Below are 18,833 nucleotides of genomic sequence, written 5' to 3'. Positions count from 1 at the left end.
TGCTTTGAATCCCTACTTTGTGTGCTCCTCTTTCAGTTCTCTCCTTTCATTGTTTGTGCTTGTTTCTCTGTTCGCTTTGAAAGACAAAGGCAGGGCTAGATGTAGACACCCTATGGTACCAGGCAATTGGTAATGGTTTTCCGTTTCCCATATGTGCCTCCTTCTTTTCTCCTTCCCACTTCTATCCCTCTTTTCCATTCCTGCTCTTCTCTCCCACTCTTCTTTTCCTTCTCCCCTTTTTCTTCGCTACCACCTGTGTCTTAGGCCTGCCAGTAACACATCAGGCATTGCTTAGCCTTACCCTACACCCTCAATGGGGAACGAACCCTGGGATCCCTGTGTGAACAATCAGGCATGAATTTCCCTTACAGACCACAAAATGCCAGTTTAAATAGCTCTAACTTCTTAAGGTAAACCTGTTAGACTCCCCTTTTCCAGAGACCGTGGGAGCTAATGACACTGAATTTAAGTAGTTTTGGAGAAAGCACTTACATGGGAAAGTTGACAATACTGTATTATGGTTGACGTTTAATTTTACTTCATCCTTTTATCGTCTATTATAATTTTTCTACTAAATATCAGTTGTGATGTCATGTGCCCAAAAAACAATCCTGCAATGTAAGCTGCCTTTGGCCTTTTGTAAGCCAAATCTTGTTTGCATTTTTATTCTATATCAGAATGCCAAGGTCTACATTACTTTCATATGCTTACAGCTATTTAAAAGTATAAAACCTCATCAAAGTAATTATGTACATAGTTCACAATTTTTCAGCTGGCTTCATCATACCAATTAAAATTATGTCTTGCATATGAATTTCTTATTATGTCTTCAGACTTCTTAAAGCAAAAATAAATCTGCTAATAAAAATACAGATAAATGTTTTTACCTATTATTTATTTCTTTTTAGATATGTATGTCCCTATTAGAAATTCAGTTGGGTTTTATTTTCTTTTTGGATGGTACTTCAGTTTGGTACAGAAGTGACAAAAATATCTCTCAAAGGGGTGCCTAGATGGCTCAGGGGGTTAAGCATTGGTTGGACTTTGACTCAGGTCATGTTATCATGGCTCATGTGTTCAAGCCCCCCCCGTTGGGCTCTGTGCTGACATATCAAAGCCTGGAGCCTGCTTCAGATTCTGTGTCTCCCTCTCTTGCTGCCCTTCTCCTGCTCACTACTCTGTCTCTCTCTCTCTCTCTCTCTCTCACAAAAACAGACAAACAAACAAAAAAAACATTAAAAAAAAGTCTAGGCTTTAAGAATTCCAAATCAAACTTATTCTAATTTCCTTAAACCTTCAGTCAAGATTAATTTTAGTACATTTCTCTTCTAAAATCATTTTCTTTCTTTTTTAATGTTTATTATTTATTTTTGAGAGAGAGAGAGCACAAGTCGGGGAGGGGCAGAGTGAGAGGGAGACACAGAATCTGAAGCAGGCTCCAGGCTCCAAGCTGTCAGCACACGGCCTGACTTCGGGCTTGAACCAATGAACTGTGTGACCATGACCTGAGCCCAAGTTGGACACTTAACTGACTGAGCCACCCAGGTGCCCCTAAGAGCATTTTCTTTTCTCTATCTACTTACTCCTTTTAACTTATGGAATGTATTTCTTTTTTAGGAGATAAATGAGAAAATGATATAATTGTGTTCTCTAAAACAGAGTGTAAGAAAAATCACCTAAAATTATTTGGAGACAGAGCAATTTTGGTGCCCTGTAAAAAGAAAAAAAATAAACTATTTTTGAGACAAAGAACTAAGGACCACAGATTTCAAAACGTGTATACACCTGTGGTCAGTGTTATAGAAATGGATTGTGTTTTTAAATTAAAAAAAAATTTTTTAACTATATGTAATTATAAGAAAAGCCTATGTCTTTTGAATTTTAACTTTATGATTCCAATAGAAAAATTAATGAGATTTTATCAACCAGCTCTGGAAGAAACAATGTTGTAATAAGCTATTGCTCAGGTATGAAGCGCTGCTATTCTTTTAAAAAACTTTACTGATTGTATGGAAAGTATGGAAAATATAGAAAATTTATTAAATAAAACGAGTCACTTGTAATTTGCATTATTCAGAAATAATAATTATTAGCATACTGCTCTATTTTATTCCAAGATTTTGATGTGCATGAAAAAGATTTTTTTTAATTAGCAAGCATGTAATTATGAAACATTGGGCAAATCAGCATGCTGTTGGTACAGCTGTTTCTTTGTTTGTACAATGGGGACAATAGTAGGACCTTTATGGGATGACCAAGAAGGTGAATGGAGAGTTCCTATAAGGCCACCACAAAATGATGATGATGGTGTCATATTCATGATAATTATTATTACATTTGGTTTTCCATCTTTTAAAAAAATAAATATACTATCATGAACATTAAGTCAAAACTGTAAATACTCTAACTCATGTCTCCTCCTCACTGACTTCTGGTTAATTTGTGTAATAAGTGCTTTAATTCATTTTTCACTTTCTTTTTAAATTACTAAGAAATGTAATTTAGTTGTTTGCCCTAAGCCCTAATTTTTTTTTTAAATTTTTTTTTGTTAACGTTTATTTATTTTTGAGACAGAGAGAGACAGAGCATGAATGGGGGAGGGTCAGAGAGAGAGAGGGAGACACAGAATCCGAAACAGGCTCCAGGCTCTGACCTGTCAGCACAGAGCCCGACGCGGGGCTCGAACCCATGAACCGTGAGATCATGACCTGAGCCGAAGTCGGACGCTTAACCAACTGAGCCATCCAGGCGCCCCAGCCCTAATATTTTTTATATTTGGGGTCACAGAGGAGTAATGGCTTACCATGCATATTATTTTTAACTTTTTGTTTAAGAGCAAGGATTGCCCTTAATACTAGTTACAAGGAATATGACTTGAGTTTAACAAGTAGGTGGCTTGTTTTGTGGACCTTTTTTGAACGAACTTTCTAAACTGATTTCTTATCAATATAATTAACAAATGTATAATATCTATTCCATGGGTATCTTTGAATTTTTATCTTTTTTTTCATTTTTATTTTCAAATTGTTGCTTTTAAAATCTTTTCTAACTTGTAAAGCCTACTAAGTGGTAATTATGTTTTTATATTTATCCTCCTAAGATCCCATCTTCAAAGAAGAGGCATGAAAAAGGACTCTTTTAATTTTATCTTCTGATTTTTAAAATGGTTAGGATTTTTAATATAAACTACATATAAATATGATAAAAATGAAACTTGATTTGACCAAAGAAGAAATACATTAAAAAGTAGAGAAGTCAGATTAAGGTTCATTACTGCATTCATTTAGAGAGTATGGGAAAGACATGGAAAAATGTCAGTGTTAAATAATTAAAACACTGAATTATTAGTACTGCTAGATCTCTTGCAAGCACTTTATCATTAACATGTGACTTACATTTTGTTCCAGTTTGTCTGCATAGCCCAGCAAGATTACTGCCGTATTCTCAACCAAGTAGAAAAGAACATGCAAAAAGTTGAGGAGGAAGGAGAAATTGTTATGGTAAAAGAACACCGAGAACTTGATAGGACCGGAACAAGAAAGGGACACATCGTCATTAAGGTAAGATAAACTTGCCTCCATCTTGTGGGAAGGATTTTTTTTTTTTTTTTTTTTTTGTAGTATCCATTAGTTATGAGAACTTAAGATCCCTCCCCCCATTTTTACGTATGATTTCTCTTAAAAGTTACCAGCTGTTAAAAAGATCTTTGTACTTCCTGATGAACAGCAGTTTGATAAATTATTATATATATTACTACCCAGTTCATCTTATGTTGAAAATGTGGAATTATGGTACCATATAGATATTATTTGTACGAGATAGTGATTAAACCTTTTGTTACAGGGCACCTCAGAAAGATTAACGATGCATTTGGTGGAAGAGCATTCAGTGGTGGATCCAACATTCATAGAAGACTTTCTGTTGACCTACAGGACTTTTCTTTCTAGCCCAATGGAAGTGGGCAAAAAGTTATTGGAGTGGTTTAATGACCCGAGCCTCAGGGATAAGGTTGGAAAATATATTGTAGTTTGGCTTTTAAATGTGAAATGTTCAGATATAACCTTAAAGATAGTTTAATATATATATATATTTGTCACACCAGTTATGTTCAAATTAGTTTTTAATGTTTGAGAGAGAGAGATTGAGAGAGTATGCGTGAGGGAGGGGGGCAGGGAGAGAGAGACAGAGACAGAGACAGAGAGACAGACCCAACCAGGCTCCATGCTCAGCGCAGAGCCTGGCCTGGGGCTTCATCTCACGACTGTGAGATCATAACCTGAGCCAATATCAAAAGTCAGACACTTAACTGACGGAGCCACCCAGGCACCCCTCAAGTTATTCTTAATGGAAAAAGAGAATGCTCTTTTTAAGAAAAAAAAAAAAAAAAAAAAAAAAAAGTGAGTCACCTGAGTTCCCCTGAGTTCCATTGGAATCCTCATCCTCTGTTGGGCAAATGGTCAGTGTATTCCAGATGAAAGTTACAATTTTTAAATTGGCACCAGAGCAGCATTTTATTGTACGTGTTGCTCGTCTGTAGGCCCCAGTAATATAATTCTAAACAGACTTCTTTAGCGGCTCTTGAGAGCTCTTTCAAGGCCAGATTGGATGATAAACTACATACCCTTTTGAGGTGTAAGAGTTAATCATAGCCTATACTCATTTCTTCTTTCCCCATGTGACAGTCTGATTTACATAAGGCAGACATGGGAAGGCAGGTAGGAAAATCCAGAACAGTAGACCAACAGTGAAAAGCCCCCAAGCTCCACTGCTGGTCCTGCCCCTAGCTAGCTCTGTGGTCTTAGAGAAATCATTTGGACAGCAGTGCTTTTCATGTTCTGAGAGTCACAAGCGTAGGCTTGTTCAGCCAGGCTCTCCAGCCATCAAAACTTGGTTTGAGTATTGCCTTTGCCATGTACCTTAGGTGTCATCTGACCCTCCTGCCAGTCATTTATTGACTTGTAAAATGAATAATCGACATCTTTTAGGGGTTATTGTGAACATGAATAATAGAAGTGAAGTTCTTTATGTAGTACCTGGCTCAATACACTTAATATGTATTAAAATACGTCATACGTTTTAAAAATTGTTTGTTGGTGGTGGAAGTTGGTAATATTCAATTTATGATTTATGAATCTGTTTTCTTTTCTTTTCTTTTCTTTTAATGTTTGTTTTTGAGAGCAAGTGAGCAAACAGGGGAGGGACAAAGAGAGGGAGACAGGATTTGAAGTGGGCTTTGCACTGACAGCAGAGAGCCCAACGTGGGGCTCAAACTCACGAACTGTGAGATCATGACCTGAGCCGAAGTCGGATCCTTAACCAACTGAGCCACCCAGATGCTCCTGAATCTTAGTTTTCTAACCTGTAATAGGCTACTAAGACTTTTAACTTGGCTTCTCAGCTGCAGAATTTTAATTTTATTAAAAGGTCGGGTGTTAGATATGGTTTCAAGGGAGATGTGATCAGGGTTTCCAAAATTTGAAAAATGGACAATAGTGATAGTAAATGACCAAAAATTAATATAAATATCAAGGCTTGACTCCTGAGTGTATACTAACTATAAACAGTATTTAACTGTAGTTAAAAATTAACTATATACCATCACCTTTGTTTCTCTACTGCTAGAATAATGTGCTTAATTTTCTCACTTTGATTAAAAGGGGAGATGGTTTGATTAGAGGTTAAGATGTTTGAAAAAAAAATCTGTGGAAAATGTATGTTATTTAAAATTTAGAAAATAAAACTCATAAATAAAACAAGTACTTTTATAAAGTTGCAGTTATACTCCATTTAGTAAGATTTTGTTGAGAATTCACTTTATGCTAAGACTTGTAATAAGTCTTAAGGATGTCCTGAGAACATAACAGATAAAGTTGTGCACATGGAACTTATTATAGTCTAATGAATGTCACAATCCTCTTGCTGGGTACATCACAAATAGTCTCTAACTGTGTGTGCGTGTGTGTGTGTGTGTGTGTGTGTGTGTGTGTGTTGGTCTGTATAAAGGAGGTGTAGGGCTCTGAAAACACATGTGCAGTTTAAGAAAAGTCTACTCATTTTTCCTGAAGAATTGGCAGTGTTAAAAGCCTCCTGAATCTTAATGTTAGCAAGTAAGATGTAATTCCCAATAACTTTCAGCTAGCTCCTTCCTTTTTATAACTTTTTCCCTTATAGATCTTTCTAGGCTTAATATTATTCATTCCTTTTGTCTCTTCTGCCCTCTACTGTTATTTTTTAGTTTCTGTCTTCTTTTGTCTTATATTAATTTATTTTGGTTTTATTATAGCTTTGTTTTTATTATGACCTGTTTCAAATATATTTTGAGAGTAAACAAGATAGAAGAAGTTAATTACTATCTTTCACAGATTCAAAATCCTTCTTAGCAAAACAACAAAAAGTCTATACTCATAAATATACATAATTTCAGAAGGTCATTTTCTTATGAATAAAATCCTTGCTGTGAGGGGTTTTGTTGTTTATTTTGTCCATTGTTACTAAGTAAACTGTTCAGTATCTTTTTTGAAATGACTTTAATTGCAGATTTTTAGCACTAAAAAGAAGAAAACCTGCTAAAACCATTGATTTTTCAGGTTACACGGGTAGTATTATTGTGGGTGAATAATCACTTCAATGACTTTGAAGGAGATCCTGCGATGACTCGATTTCTAGAAGAATTTGAAAATAACCTGGAAAGAGAGGTAATATTTTTGATGAAAAAAAAGTCATCAATTTTAAGTTCATTTAACTCAGCCTATTTTTGAAACCACTCTTTCTGAACTTTTATAGAAAATGGGCGGACATCTAAGGCTGTTAAATATTGCATGTGCGGCTAAAGCAAAAAGAAGATTGATGACATTAACAAAACCATCCCGAGAAGCTCCTTTGCCTTTTATCTTACTTGGTGGCTCAGAGAAGGGATTTGGAATCTTTGTGGACAGTGTAGATTCAGGTAGCAAAGCAACCGAAGCAGGCTTGAAACGAGGGGATCAGGTATATTTCTAAATCCAAACTGAAGAGTGATTATTGGTGCCTTTTTCTTCAATCAGTTGGGATACTGAAATGAATTTCATAATTTTATTTTTAGATATTAGAAGTAAATGGTCAAAACTTTGAAAATATTCAGCTGTCAAAAGCCATGGAAATTCTCAGAAATAACACACATTTATCAATCACTGTGAAAACCAATTTATTTGGTAAGTATTTTTGCATACTTTAATCTGTCTACTTTTGGTCCTTTTTCCCCACATTTATGTCTTAATCATGAAAAAAGTCATTTTTATAAGTAATATTTCAAATATAAGAATCAAAATATTCACAGTAAAATGCATAGATACAGATAATTATGTAAGCATGTATGTAGATCTAAAAATCTAACTTGAGAACCATAAAGATTATTTTTATTGATAAATGTTTAAATACCTATTATTTTTAAATACCTAAAGATTTAAAGAGTGTATTTAACTTAGTGTGAATGGAAGTGACAGAGCAACACAACAAAGAAGATTCTTGTGGTCATTCATTGGAGTAGTATTTTTCCATGGGATTACAGTTTTGATAGTTGAAGTATACACTTGTCACCTGTTCCTGAGTCCTACAATTTCCTTTGAATTGTTTGGATTTCTTATAATGGGTGTTTTATGGTGTTTATTTCCATTTTAGTATTTAAAGAACTGCTAACAAGATTGTCAGAAGAGAAAAGAAATGGTGCCCCTCACCTTCCTAAAATTGGAGACATCAAAAAGGCCAGTCGCTACTCCATTCCAGATCTCGCTGTAGATGTAGAACAGGTGATAGGACTTGAAAAAGTAAATAAAAAAAGTAAAGCTAACACTGTTGGAGGAAGAAACAAGCTAAAAAAGATACTTGACAAGACTCGGATCAGTATCTTGCCACAGAAACCATATAAGTAAGTGTCTGTATGAATTTTCTGTGTGTTATTTTATTGTGTTAAAATGATATGCAAAGGTAGTGATATAATTGATGTTTACGCATGTTCTCAGGTTTTATGGCTGACCTGTCTTAGAAGCAATATTAGTAATGATTTTAATCTCATATGTTTGCCACTTACTTGGCCAACCCAAGCTTTATTAGAGATAGTTTAGCATCTCCTCGTTTTTTTTTTTAATCATTTGTACTTAAAAAAAAAATAAGCATGTGTGTTTGCTCATGTTTCACCCATGGTTTGGAGTTGTTTTTGCTACATTTCTTTGTTTCTGGATATCTTGTCTACCATCACTGTCTGCCCTTTGTCAACCAATCATTGCTTCTTTTGGTTGCTACTACTCATCCTTGCCATTTTCTTTTTTCCTCTCTGTTTTCATTTATTTAACTGTTTCCAAGATATCACCAACCAAGCACAGAACTCCTTTCCTTCCTTCCAGTTGCCTGGACAGTCAGAATGTCAGGTATATTGTTGAATCTCTTCTTGGCTGCTTATTTATCCCAGGAGCTCAGACTAGACAAAGTTATAGGTGTCACACTTTTTTAGTCTTGTTTGTTTGCCTGTTCGCTTGGTTATTTCTTCATTTTAGCTCCTTCTTAGTCTAGAGATCTTTTATAAAATTCAATTACCATTAGCCAAAGTTGTTTTTCTTTTTAATGTTAAATAACAATGATGTACCAAATGCATTTATTACATATTCCTCAAGCTACAATGAAAGATAAGTTGCAAAACATGTAGGTATTTTCTTTCTTTGATAATTGAATGGCTCTTCTAGAGGAACAGTAGATATTCAGAACTACATCAAACATTTCTTAAATTCCATTTCAGATAAAAATTTTTATCTACAGATTGGAGAGATATGGTCCAAATATAGTATTGATGGGAGAGTCAAACTTGTGTTGTCCCCACTGAATATAATAACTGGTGGTTTTGTATCAGTTTAAAAAGACTTCTACAATAGAGTCCTAAGGATAAGCAATGAGTATGATGGTTTATTTATAGACTTGAGAGCATGTTTATATTGAGTAATTTTTAAATAAATGATGGATTAGGCCTGTTAGCATTACAGAAAATAGAAATTGATTTTTAAAATGACCATTCTTGATAAAAATTTTAATATAAAACGGGCAAAAAGAATCACTTAAATGTAGAATTATTAGCAGCACAATAACAACAACAACACAATCTGACAGTCATATTGGACCATGAACCTTAAAAAAAAGTCAAATAAAAGTCAGCATGACCCTGGCAAGTATTAATAGAAATGTGACATGGAAAAACTGGGATATAAGCCATCCACACTACAAGACATTGGCAAGGAACACAGTATGAGAATATTATGTATAATTTTGTTTTATATGTATTTAAAAAGATATTCAAAAGCTAGAGAAGGGAAAAGAAGATAATAAGATGTGTTGATTTTTAAACACTGAGGAAACATCTTAATTTGTATTTAAGAAAATGTAAGCTGATGTCTGACTCTTGGTTTTGGCTCAGGTCATGAGCTCACAGTTTTGTGAATTCAAGCCCCAAATCGAGCTAGAGTGAAGCCTGCTTGGGATTCTCTCTCTCTCCCTCTGTCTCTGCCCCTCTCCCACTTGCACTGTCTCTGTCTCTCTTGAAATAAGTAAACCTAAAAGGAAATGTGTGTCTCATTTTAAGTATTTTATTGTAAAAATTATTTGAAATAATTCATGTATATAATGCAACTGAAATGAAAAAATTATATTTAAAAGCAGGCTTGGGGCACCCGGGTGGCTCAGTCGGTTAAGTGTCTGACTTCGGCTCAGGTCATGATCTCGCGGTTCACAAGTTCAAGCCCTGCGTCAGGCTCTGGGCTCACAGCTCAGAGCCTGGAGCCTGCTTCAGATTCTGTATCTCCCTCTCTCTCTGCCCCTCCCTCCACTTGTGCTGTGTCTCTTTCTCCCTCTTTCTCAAAAATAAACATTAAAAAGAAATTTTTTTTTTTAAAGTAGGCTCAGTAAACTGTAGGATCTATTATATGGTATGATAGACTTACTACTAGTTACTACCTAAATTTTGCTCTCCTAGAAATCAAAGATTTTTACAAAGATTTTTTTTTTTTTTAACAAGGCCATTAAACTAGCCAATGAGGCAGATTTTCTAGATATACCATGTCCCTCCCTCCCGACCCCCAACACTGTCAGTATTACAGAAGTTATGATGCTGGATGGTGGCAAACGGGCAAGGATAGGTATGGGAGAGGGATGTGAATAGGGTGAGAAGAAAAGGGTAAGGCAAGAGGATTATAGGAGTCAGATCTGGTTGTCAGGTAAGTAGAGAAAGCGTGATGAATACTGAGAAAAGAGAGAATAAGTCAATAAACTATAAAATCAACGAAGGCTAAAAAACAGTTTCAGTAACCATGAGAAGAGTTGGAGAGGTCAAACAATAGATATGCTCAGAGAGGGACTTTTCTGAATTAAGTCTTAACTATAAAGTAGTTCCAATCCAAGAGAGTATTCTCATGTCTGTGGATAACAGAGATATATAGGCAAGAGTTATTAGATCTTCATTTTAGGTGTGAAAATGTTGCTGAGAAACATTTCTTAAGAAGGCAGCTCTAGTGTTTTTAGCCATTTGTGGCCATCCTGACCCAGTTGGCTCTATATCTTTGGCCCTAGCCCATAATAGTTGTCTTATGTCCTGGATTACATCTGATACTTTTGGCAGTAAAGATGGTTTTATGTGGTTGAGAAATGAAATTCTACTAATGTGAAAGTTTTAATGTTTCACAGAACATTAATATTTCTCATCTTTATGTGCATGCCTATATGTGTTTAAATGGAAATTGGATTTTGTCACGGACTTACCTATGAATTTGGAAGAATTTACACTAAAATCATCTTTAATTTTTCTGTCGACTTTAAAAGAAATATCTTATCCTTGTTTCTTTAACTTTATAATTTCCATCCCCCCCCACAAAATAAAGAATGCTATTATATATTTTTTTTAATTATCATAGCCATTAAAGATAGTAGGTATTATGATCAGGCTCTAATGTCTGAGAACCTAACTGATGCTAAATGTCTTAATTTTATTTATGGCACCTTGGACACCCAACCAAAGAGTTTTCTTTCTCTTCATTTCTAATTTCTAGAAATTAGAACTGTGACCATTTGCTGATGATCTAGTTGTTTTGTATGTGTCCATGTTTATTATTTTAATTTTAAAGTCTCTTTTGGAAATAGTGTGCCCTTCAAATCTAGAAATTTTTAACTGTTATTAAATCATGTTTTTAAGAATTGTCCACAGTAACACGTTTTATAAAGGTAAATGAGTTTGTAGCTATCAGTAATAAGGAGTATTTCTCTGGGAATTTAAATGTCTAACTAGAAATTTTGAGTAGAGAACTAAAAATAAAACATGAGTCATTAATTTCCTTTGCCTCTTCTTTGATGCTAAGAAATATTACCATGGACCCCTGCTTTTTTATGCTTTGTATAATTAAGAAACAATCCCGGTGTCAGGGTTTCTTTACATTTGACTCCATAGTGATCTCATTTATTTCTCTGAAACACTGGAGAATGAAATTAGGACAGTTTGGATTTTTCTCCTCTGTTTTACTCTGTTTCTTCAGTTCTTAAAGATCAGATTATAAAATGATTTATCATTCTGATACATAAATCACCAGTCGAGTGAGACTAAATACACTGTTTTTAATGTGCTTATTCTTAAATCTATTTCCAGGAGTAACTAGAGCTTATTTTTTCTTGACAATACTGAGAGAGTACTAATATTCTTTGTCTACTGAAAGAGGCATAGGTTTTAGGGTGACATATGCTTAAGAAACAGCAAATAAGTTGAGTTAGATAATGCATAAGCAGTAGTTGCTACTGAATTTTCAACCAAATTTATTAATGGTACTTTTAAATGAGCTGTCTTATACAAATATGTTTTATTTATGGTCTGTGTCTATTATATATTGATGAGTTATAACTTTTTACTTGTGGATCATTTATTCTCTAATTTTTCTCTTTGTTCAGTGATATTGGGATTGGTCAGTCTCAGGATGACAGCATAGTAGGATTAAGGCAGACCAAGCACATCCCAACGGCATTGCCCGTCAGTGGAACCTTGTCCTCCAGTAATCCCGATTTATTGCAGTCACATCATCGCATTTTAGACTTCAGTACTACTCCTGGTGAGCATCGCCTGTGCTGCTTTTGTTTTCTTGTAGTAATCTGTTTTCTTCTAACATATGGTAATGCTGTATGTTCTTGGTTTGGCATGGATTGTGTCAAATGCTCCAAGTCAGAATGAACCTTAAATTTCAAACCACTGGAATCAGTTCTTTCTTATTCTTCAGACTAATTTGATATGATCCTGGGCAAATTAATCTCTGAACGTGTTTTCTCTTTCATAATAATAACACATGCCATGCCAGTTATTACTAGGTCATGTTAAATAGAGTAAAAGGAATATATTAGATTAGCTTAATGGGATTTTCAATATAATAAAGATGAACTTTAGATTTAAATTTTTCCCTTTTTTGCTACCAACCTGAGAATTTTATGTGCTGCTGCTGTGTACTGATGTTTGTATTTGTGGATCATTCAGGTATCTGTGGGGAAAAATATGTTCATGCAGCAGATCAGTATGTTGACTTATAGAATCTTTGAAGAAGGATTGTAACGAGGGAGAGATGCAGGTTTAGCATTTATCTTTTCTAGGGAGGTTTTCCTGATTACTTCACTTAATTGTATTACCATATGCTAAAATCCTTTCCACTTACATATGGCTTTTCTTTCCCCCAGACTTGCCAGATCAAGTGTTAAGGGTTTTTAAAGCCGATCAGCAAAGCCGATACATCATGATCAGTAAGGACACCACAGCGAAGGAAGTAGTCATTCAGGCCATCAGGGAGTTTGCTGTGACTGCCACCCCGGATCAGTATTCGCTGTGTGAGGTCTCTGTCACACCTGAGGGTGTAATCAAACAAAGAAGACTCCCAGATCAGCTTTCCAAACTTGCTGATAGAATTCAGCTGAGTGGAAGGTATACAATATATCTGTCCTATTGGATTTCTTTAACCCCTCTTCAAACCCACACCAAAGTCTAAGAGATGAACACTTTCAAAGGGTTTTTAAAATGAGTAAGTACCCCTGCAAACGAGAAAGAAGACTTATCCCGTTCTCCAAGAATTGGTGAATCAAAGGAAATGTACCCAGTAGACTGCTGACCCTCACAAGGATCTCTTAAGACCCTTTTGAAAAGGAGGGCACTGTGACCTGAATATTGTTATTGGCTGTCAGGGCACAGGCAGTCACTTCTTACACTGGCTGTAGGACACCAGGCTGGTGAAGTCACAGAGCTAACGCTGATTCTCTTTCCTGGATGTGTACATTCACAAACATGTTTTTAAATCATATTCTGTTGTCAATTGCTCCTGCCTACTCAACTTTTCTAGGAGCTGCAGTTGTTTAGATGGAGATATCAATGACCATGTGGCTGGCTAATGCTGCCTTTTATTGTGTGCTACACTGTGAAAAATACCTCGCTCTAGAACAAACTTTTGGTTGCTTCAGAGCTTGGTCTCCTGCTGCATAAGTGCTTATATCACATATTACTTGCAGGGTAACATTGTACCTGATTTTGTCAGTCTCCTGAATTTCCCTTGATAATATGTAATGTGTGTCCTCAAACCACAAATTAGTGAAAGTTGAAAAAGCAGTTACCTTTTGGCTCTAATTTAAAGACTAGATTCTGCACTCACTGAATATTAAGTATTTTCATAAATCACTTTTTTTTTTCTTTTTTTCTTGCTGGATGGAGTCCAGCAAATTCTTTTTGTACTTGAATTTTCCATAGTATAAATCTGATTTAATTCATTCAAAACTTCCTTTTTCTTGCTATCAACTACAACTTTATTACTCTTCTTCACTTTTACTTTATTTCCAACCCTGACACCAGCAGTTAGTGTTGTTTTAGGAGATCAGTTTTTCTCATTATCATTTGAAGGCACATTGCTATATCTGTAACCATGATGGAGTTCTACAAATCTCCATTGAGGTGCAGATTCATGGCTCACAGTCAAGAAAATTATATATGAATACATGTCATGGGCTTCATGAGTAGTCAAAACTGGGAATGTTCAATCTGTGGATGTGAAGGCCTCAAGGTATGTGTTTTCCGTCATGGTCGCTTTGGTGAAAGATGCAAAAGGCCAGTTTGGCAAGACTCCCACTGGGCTCATTCTGCTTCTGTCTTTATGGAATTTGGCTTAGGAAAACATCTGTCTACTAAACCAAAAAAACAACCCCACAGGGCAAACATATGGATTCTATTTTCAACAAGTTGTTTACAAAGAGAAAGGAGTAATAATGAGTTCTCGTCTCTGTCACTGATAGTAACTATTCATTAATATTTGGGAGCCTCTGTTTCCTCATCTGACAAGAATAATACCTGCCCCACTTACTTGTAGGGTTTTTGTGAAAACCAGATATTTAAAAGTTAAAGATCGGGGCGCCTGGGTGGCTCAGTAGGTTAAGCGTCCGACTTCAGCTTAGGTCATGATCTCGTGGTTCATTAGTTCGAGCCCTGCATCAGACTCTTCGCTGACAGCTCAGAGCCTGGAGCCTGCTTCAGGTTCTGTGTCTCCCTCTCTCTCTCTGCCCCTTGCTCTCCCCCTCCCCCCAAATAAATAAACATAAAAAAAAAATCTATTTTGGCCTTATTGTACTCATAGTATCAGATAGAAGGGAATATCTTATAGGTTTCTTTGGTATTTGAATAAGTTGGTTCAAATTGGATCACGTTTACCTATTAAATAGTTACAGACTCTCTCTAGGAAAACAAGGTGATGACCTGTGTCTGATCTCTTCTGCCTTCCTTAGACCCTGTTTTCTTATTTAAACTGAAATTTTAAATTGAGCTATTTTCTGTCACTTTTAGCAAAAATACATAAAATAATCAGGAAATCAGGGAAGGGCAGGAGAAAAATACATGACAACTGGTACAAATGAAATGACATGTGATTTATTAGCTCCCATCAGTGACTTCCTGATAGGTGATTCTATGAGTTGGTGACTGGGGCAGCAGCTGTATTCTCTGTCCTTGTACAAGAGAATTCTTCCATCACTCACAGCCTGTTCTTGCAAATGTTGTCTACAAAGTAGCATCATTCTTTCAAGTAATGTCATGAGACTGCTGCTTAGGCTTAGAATTGTGTGTTTTTCACAGGTATTACTTGAAAAACAACATGGAGACAGAAACTCTTTGTTCAGACGAAGATGCTCAGGAGCTGTTGAGGGAGAGTCAAATTTCCCTCCTGCAGCTCAGTACTGTTGAAGTGGCCACACAGCTCTCTATGCGGAATTTTGAACTTTTCCGTAACATTGAACCTACTGAATACATAGATGATTTATTTAAACTCAAATCAAAAACCAGCTGTGCCAACCTGAAGAAATTTGAAGAAGTAATTAACCAGGAAACATTTTGGGTAGCATCTGAAATTCTGAGAGAGACAAACCAGCTGAAGAGGATGAAGATCATTAAGCATTTCATCAAGATAGCACTACACTGCAGGGAATGCAAGAATTTTAACTCAATGTTTGCAATCATCAGGTAAGTGAGCATACAGGTCCTAAGACTCAATTCAGTTTGCAGATCAAAAATACACATCAGTCCAGGAACACCGTATAATTTCTATAAGTGTAGTAGCTTTTGATTGAATCATATTGAACAAGTCCTTTTCTCGGAATCCAATGATTCTTAATTTAAAGTCTCTGGTGAGCTACATGTAGAGCCCAGAAAAGCTCTATTCACTACTTTTTTTAGTTCTGCGACTTAGGGCAAATTATTTTAATTTCTCTAGACATGAGTTTATTTCTCGTAAAGGAACAGTGCCCCAAAGAAGGATCAAGTAGATTAAATGATATTATGTATGTGGACTTCTATCAGCCGGCACGAGGCAGATGCCCACTAAATGTTCATTTTCATTTTCTTCCCGTGTAAGTGCTTATACTGAGGCCGGAAGACACTACAAACTGAAACAATTAGCAATATTGCTATTCACGGTGATTATGAATCATTGTCTCTCACTAGGAGTTTGATCATATTGTTATTACTGTTAGGACTTTTATTTTATTCCTGTAGGATACTTGGCCAGTCTGTTTTATCACCAGCCTATGTGCCAAGGGCTTCTCTGCGCATGGAAGCAGAGCTGCAAAACAGATGCTACCCTCATGATACTTCACATTCCAGTTGTTTGTCCATAATAAACAGACTAGAAGGGTCTGAAGGGTAATAACCCTTGGCCCTGACCCTGCTTCTGTCTTCAATTCTCATTACCCAGAATTATTAGTAGTTTCTTATGAATCCCATAAATTGCTATGCATATACAGCATAAACACAGAGGTATTATACGTTTATAAACAATATGCTATTTTTACTTTCTTTGTTTCGTAAGAATGAGTCATTTAATTTCCTTTTTTTCCTTTCAGTGGCCTAAATTTGGCACCAGTGGCAAGACTACGAACCACCTGGGAAAAACTTCCCAATAAATACGAAAAGCTGTTTCAAGATCTCCAAGACTTGTTTGATCCCTCCAGAAACATGGCAAAATATCGCAATGTCCTCAACAGTCAAAACCTGCAGCCTCCCATAATCCCTCTATTCCCAGTTATCAAGAAGGATCTCACATTCCTTCATGAAGGTAAGTATAAAGTAGATTTTCTGTCTTCACTTGTGGAAGCACACAATAAATGAATGTGATAGGATTCCCTTTTTCTTCTTTGCCAATTATAGGAAATGACTCAAAAGTTGATGGGCTAGTCAATTTTGAGAAGCTAAGGATGATTGCAAAAGAAATTCGTCATGTTGGCCGAATGGCTTCAGTTAACATGGACCCTGCCCTCATGTTCAGGACTCGGTGAGTGTGTCCTCTTCAGTAACACGTGTAGGCTTAGAGAAGTTTGGGTTTAGAGGTCTCCTAATAAATGAGAAATTTTTGAATATTTACATTTGTAGCTTGGCAGAAATTTTATTAGGTTGTGGCGAGAAACCCCTGAGCTCTAATTTGAAATAAATGTCTTATTCAGCCTCAGGTGCACTTTTGACTGTCCGTAAAAAACAGTTTGTCCTGCAGAAATTTTTCATTTGACATGAGGTACAACTATTCCTTACTTGTCAGAACACTGGTTTGTAGAGCTTAAAACTCATAACTGATAGTATGAACTAAAATATGTAAAGAACCCAAACAATATGGGCTCAGTATCCATGCAATGGATTTAGTTGGCAGTGTAGTCAAAAATGATTAATCCAGTGAAGGAGAGGAGTTCTTAGAACAAAAAATTAACCGTATCTGTCTCTTGAGCCAGAAAAGTATTGCGGGTACAGTTGTGTGTGTGAGGTGATTATGCAGTTTAATGTTTGTGAGCTTCTAGTACTGCTTATCCAAAAGTCTAGTCCTTTCTTTCTGAGCTTGTGATCTTTCTGTCTCTCTTTCTACACCCATGCTTCAATCTCCATGGCTCTCACTTACAGGAAGAAGAAATGGAGGAGTTTGGGGTAAGTGGTGGAGACCTTGCAAACCCACACACAATTCTTATTCTGTTCATTGCATTGTTTTCTTACCTGCTGTATTTTCTGATGCTTTGCATTTTCTCTTAACCCTCTTGCTGACTTCACGTTTAATCTGTTGGGGCTTTTGTTTTTGAGGTCATGATCCATGAGAGCTGTGAAGTGGTTGATGATTGTTCTGGGGAACTGTAGGCCAGGCATACTTCTCAGTCTTCAAAAAGATTTTATTTTAATATGATTTGTGTACTTGGAAATGGAGAAAGCCTAATGCGGGGTTACGGGAGGAAGAACATTAAAAGGAAAAACTGTGCAATTTAAATACTATTGCACAGATATTTAAGTAAATATATATAATGTAAAAAGTGCCCCAAGGTGTTAAAACTACAGTTTTTACAGCTCAACTAACTACTGTTTTCATTCTATAAACCGATACTTTTTAAACATAATTCTTAACAATTCATGTGCTAGTTTCTATATATATATATATGTTTATATTTGCATGATCATTTTATTAACAGATTGACCCATATTACTTTAAAAACTCTTTCACTCAAGGAATAAGAAAATGATTGTGAACAGTGTAGCTAATTTTATTTAAATTTATGTAAAATATCCTCTTTAGGAGAAGTAAATTTCATGTAAATCTCAATGATTTTTAACTGTGTATTGCATGAGCTCCTATATATAATCAGTATTTGCTGGCTTCTATGAAAGAACTGCCTTGAATGCTCTGTAGATGAGAAAAGCAGAATTTCTGAGTTGGACTAGAAACATATATATATGTATGTACGTATGATTCTTTTTTAACTTGAAAAAATTTAATCTATATTAGTCTATATTTCCTTGTAACAGTTTACTTACCAGAATGAGGCATGTAATCTTTTGAACGCAGAATACTTGTGTAAGTCTTGGCATGTTTCAAACAGATAAAGGAACCCCATGGTAGAGTGAGCTGCATATCTGCCTTTTCATCTTCCAGGTCTCTCAGCCAGGGTAGTACAAATGCAACAGTGCTAGATGTTGCTCAGACAGGTGGTCATAAAAAGCGGGTACGTCGTAGTTCCTTTCTCAATGCCAAAAAGCTTTACGAAGATGCCCAAATGGCTCGAAAAGTCAAGCAGTACCTGTCCAATTTGGAGCTAGAAATGGATGAGGAGAGTCTGCAGACCTTATCACTGCAGTGTGAGCCAGCAACCAACACATGTGAGTTTTTCCTTAAAGCGGCTGCAGAATCTGAAATGCAGATTTGTTTCCTGAGCAGTGGTATGGGCGGCGACAAGTGGGGCTTAGCGCAGAGGGGGCAGTAGCATCCTGGCAACATACTAGCCCCTCCCTTGAATGCTGCCATTGA

At 36.0% G+C, this 18,833-nt stretch overlaps 1 protein-coding gene across 9 annotated transcripts in view; it reads left to right on the top strand.

The window, feature by feature from the left end:
- Positions 1-18,833, top strand: part of RAPGEF2 (Rap guanine nucleotide exchange factor 2) — a 252,858-nt gene that overhangs the window by 222,408 nt on the left and 11,617 nt on the right. For 8 of the 9 annotated variants that reach the window (XM_042935155.1, XM_042935159.1, XM_042935162.1 and 5 more), the window contains 13 exons: positions 3,408-3,560; positions 3,844-4,008; positions 6,588-6,695; positions 6,784-6,987; positions 7,082-7,190; positions 7,657-7,903; positions 11,947-12,104; positions 12,718-12,958; positions 15,143-15,526; positions 16,405-16,616; positions 16,709-16,832; positions 17,447-17,470; positions 18,462-18,685. In XM_042935155.1, coding sequence (XP_042791089.1) covers positions 3,408-3,560; positions 3,844-4,008; positions 6,588-6,695; positions 6,784-6,987; positions 7,082-7,190; positions 7,657-7,903; positions 11,947-12,104; positions 12,718-12,958; positions 15,143-15,526; positions 16,405-16,616; positions 16,709-16,832; positions 17,447-17,470; positions 18,462-18,685 — 2,353 coding nt within the window. The remainder of the gene's footprint in view (positions 1-3,407; positions 3,561-3,843; positions 4,009-6,587; positions 6,696-6,783; positions 6,988-7,081; positions 7,191-7,656; positions 7,904-11,946; positions 12,105-12,717; positions 12,959-15,142; positions 15,527-16,404; positions 16,617-16,708; positions 16,833-17,446; positions 17,471-18,461; positions 18,686-18,833) is intronic. The other variant, XM_042935153.1, reaches the window with a different exon arrangement.

The sequence above is a fragment of the Panthera leo genome, chromosome B1 (assembly GCF_018350215.1).
Source record: "Panthera leo isolate Ple1 chromosome B1, P.leo_Ple1_pat1.1, whole genome shotgun sequence".
Classification (NCBI taxonomy): Eukaryota; Metazoa; Chordata; class Mammalia; order Carnivora; family Felidae; genus Panthera; species Panthera leo.
Note: the sequence above shows the minus strand (reverse complement) of the source record. Positions and strands in the feature narration are given on the sequence as shown.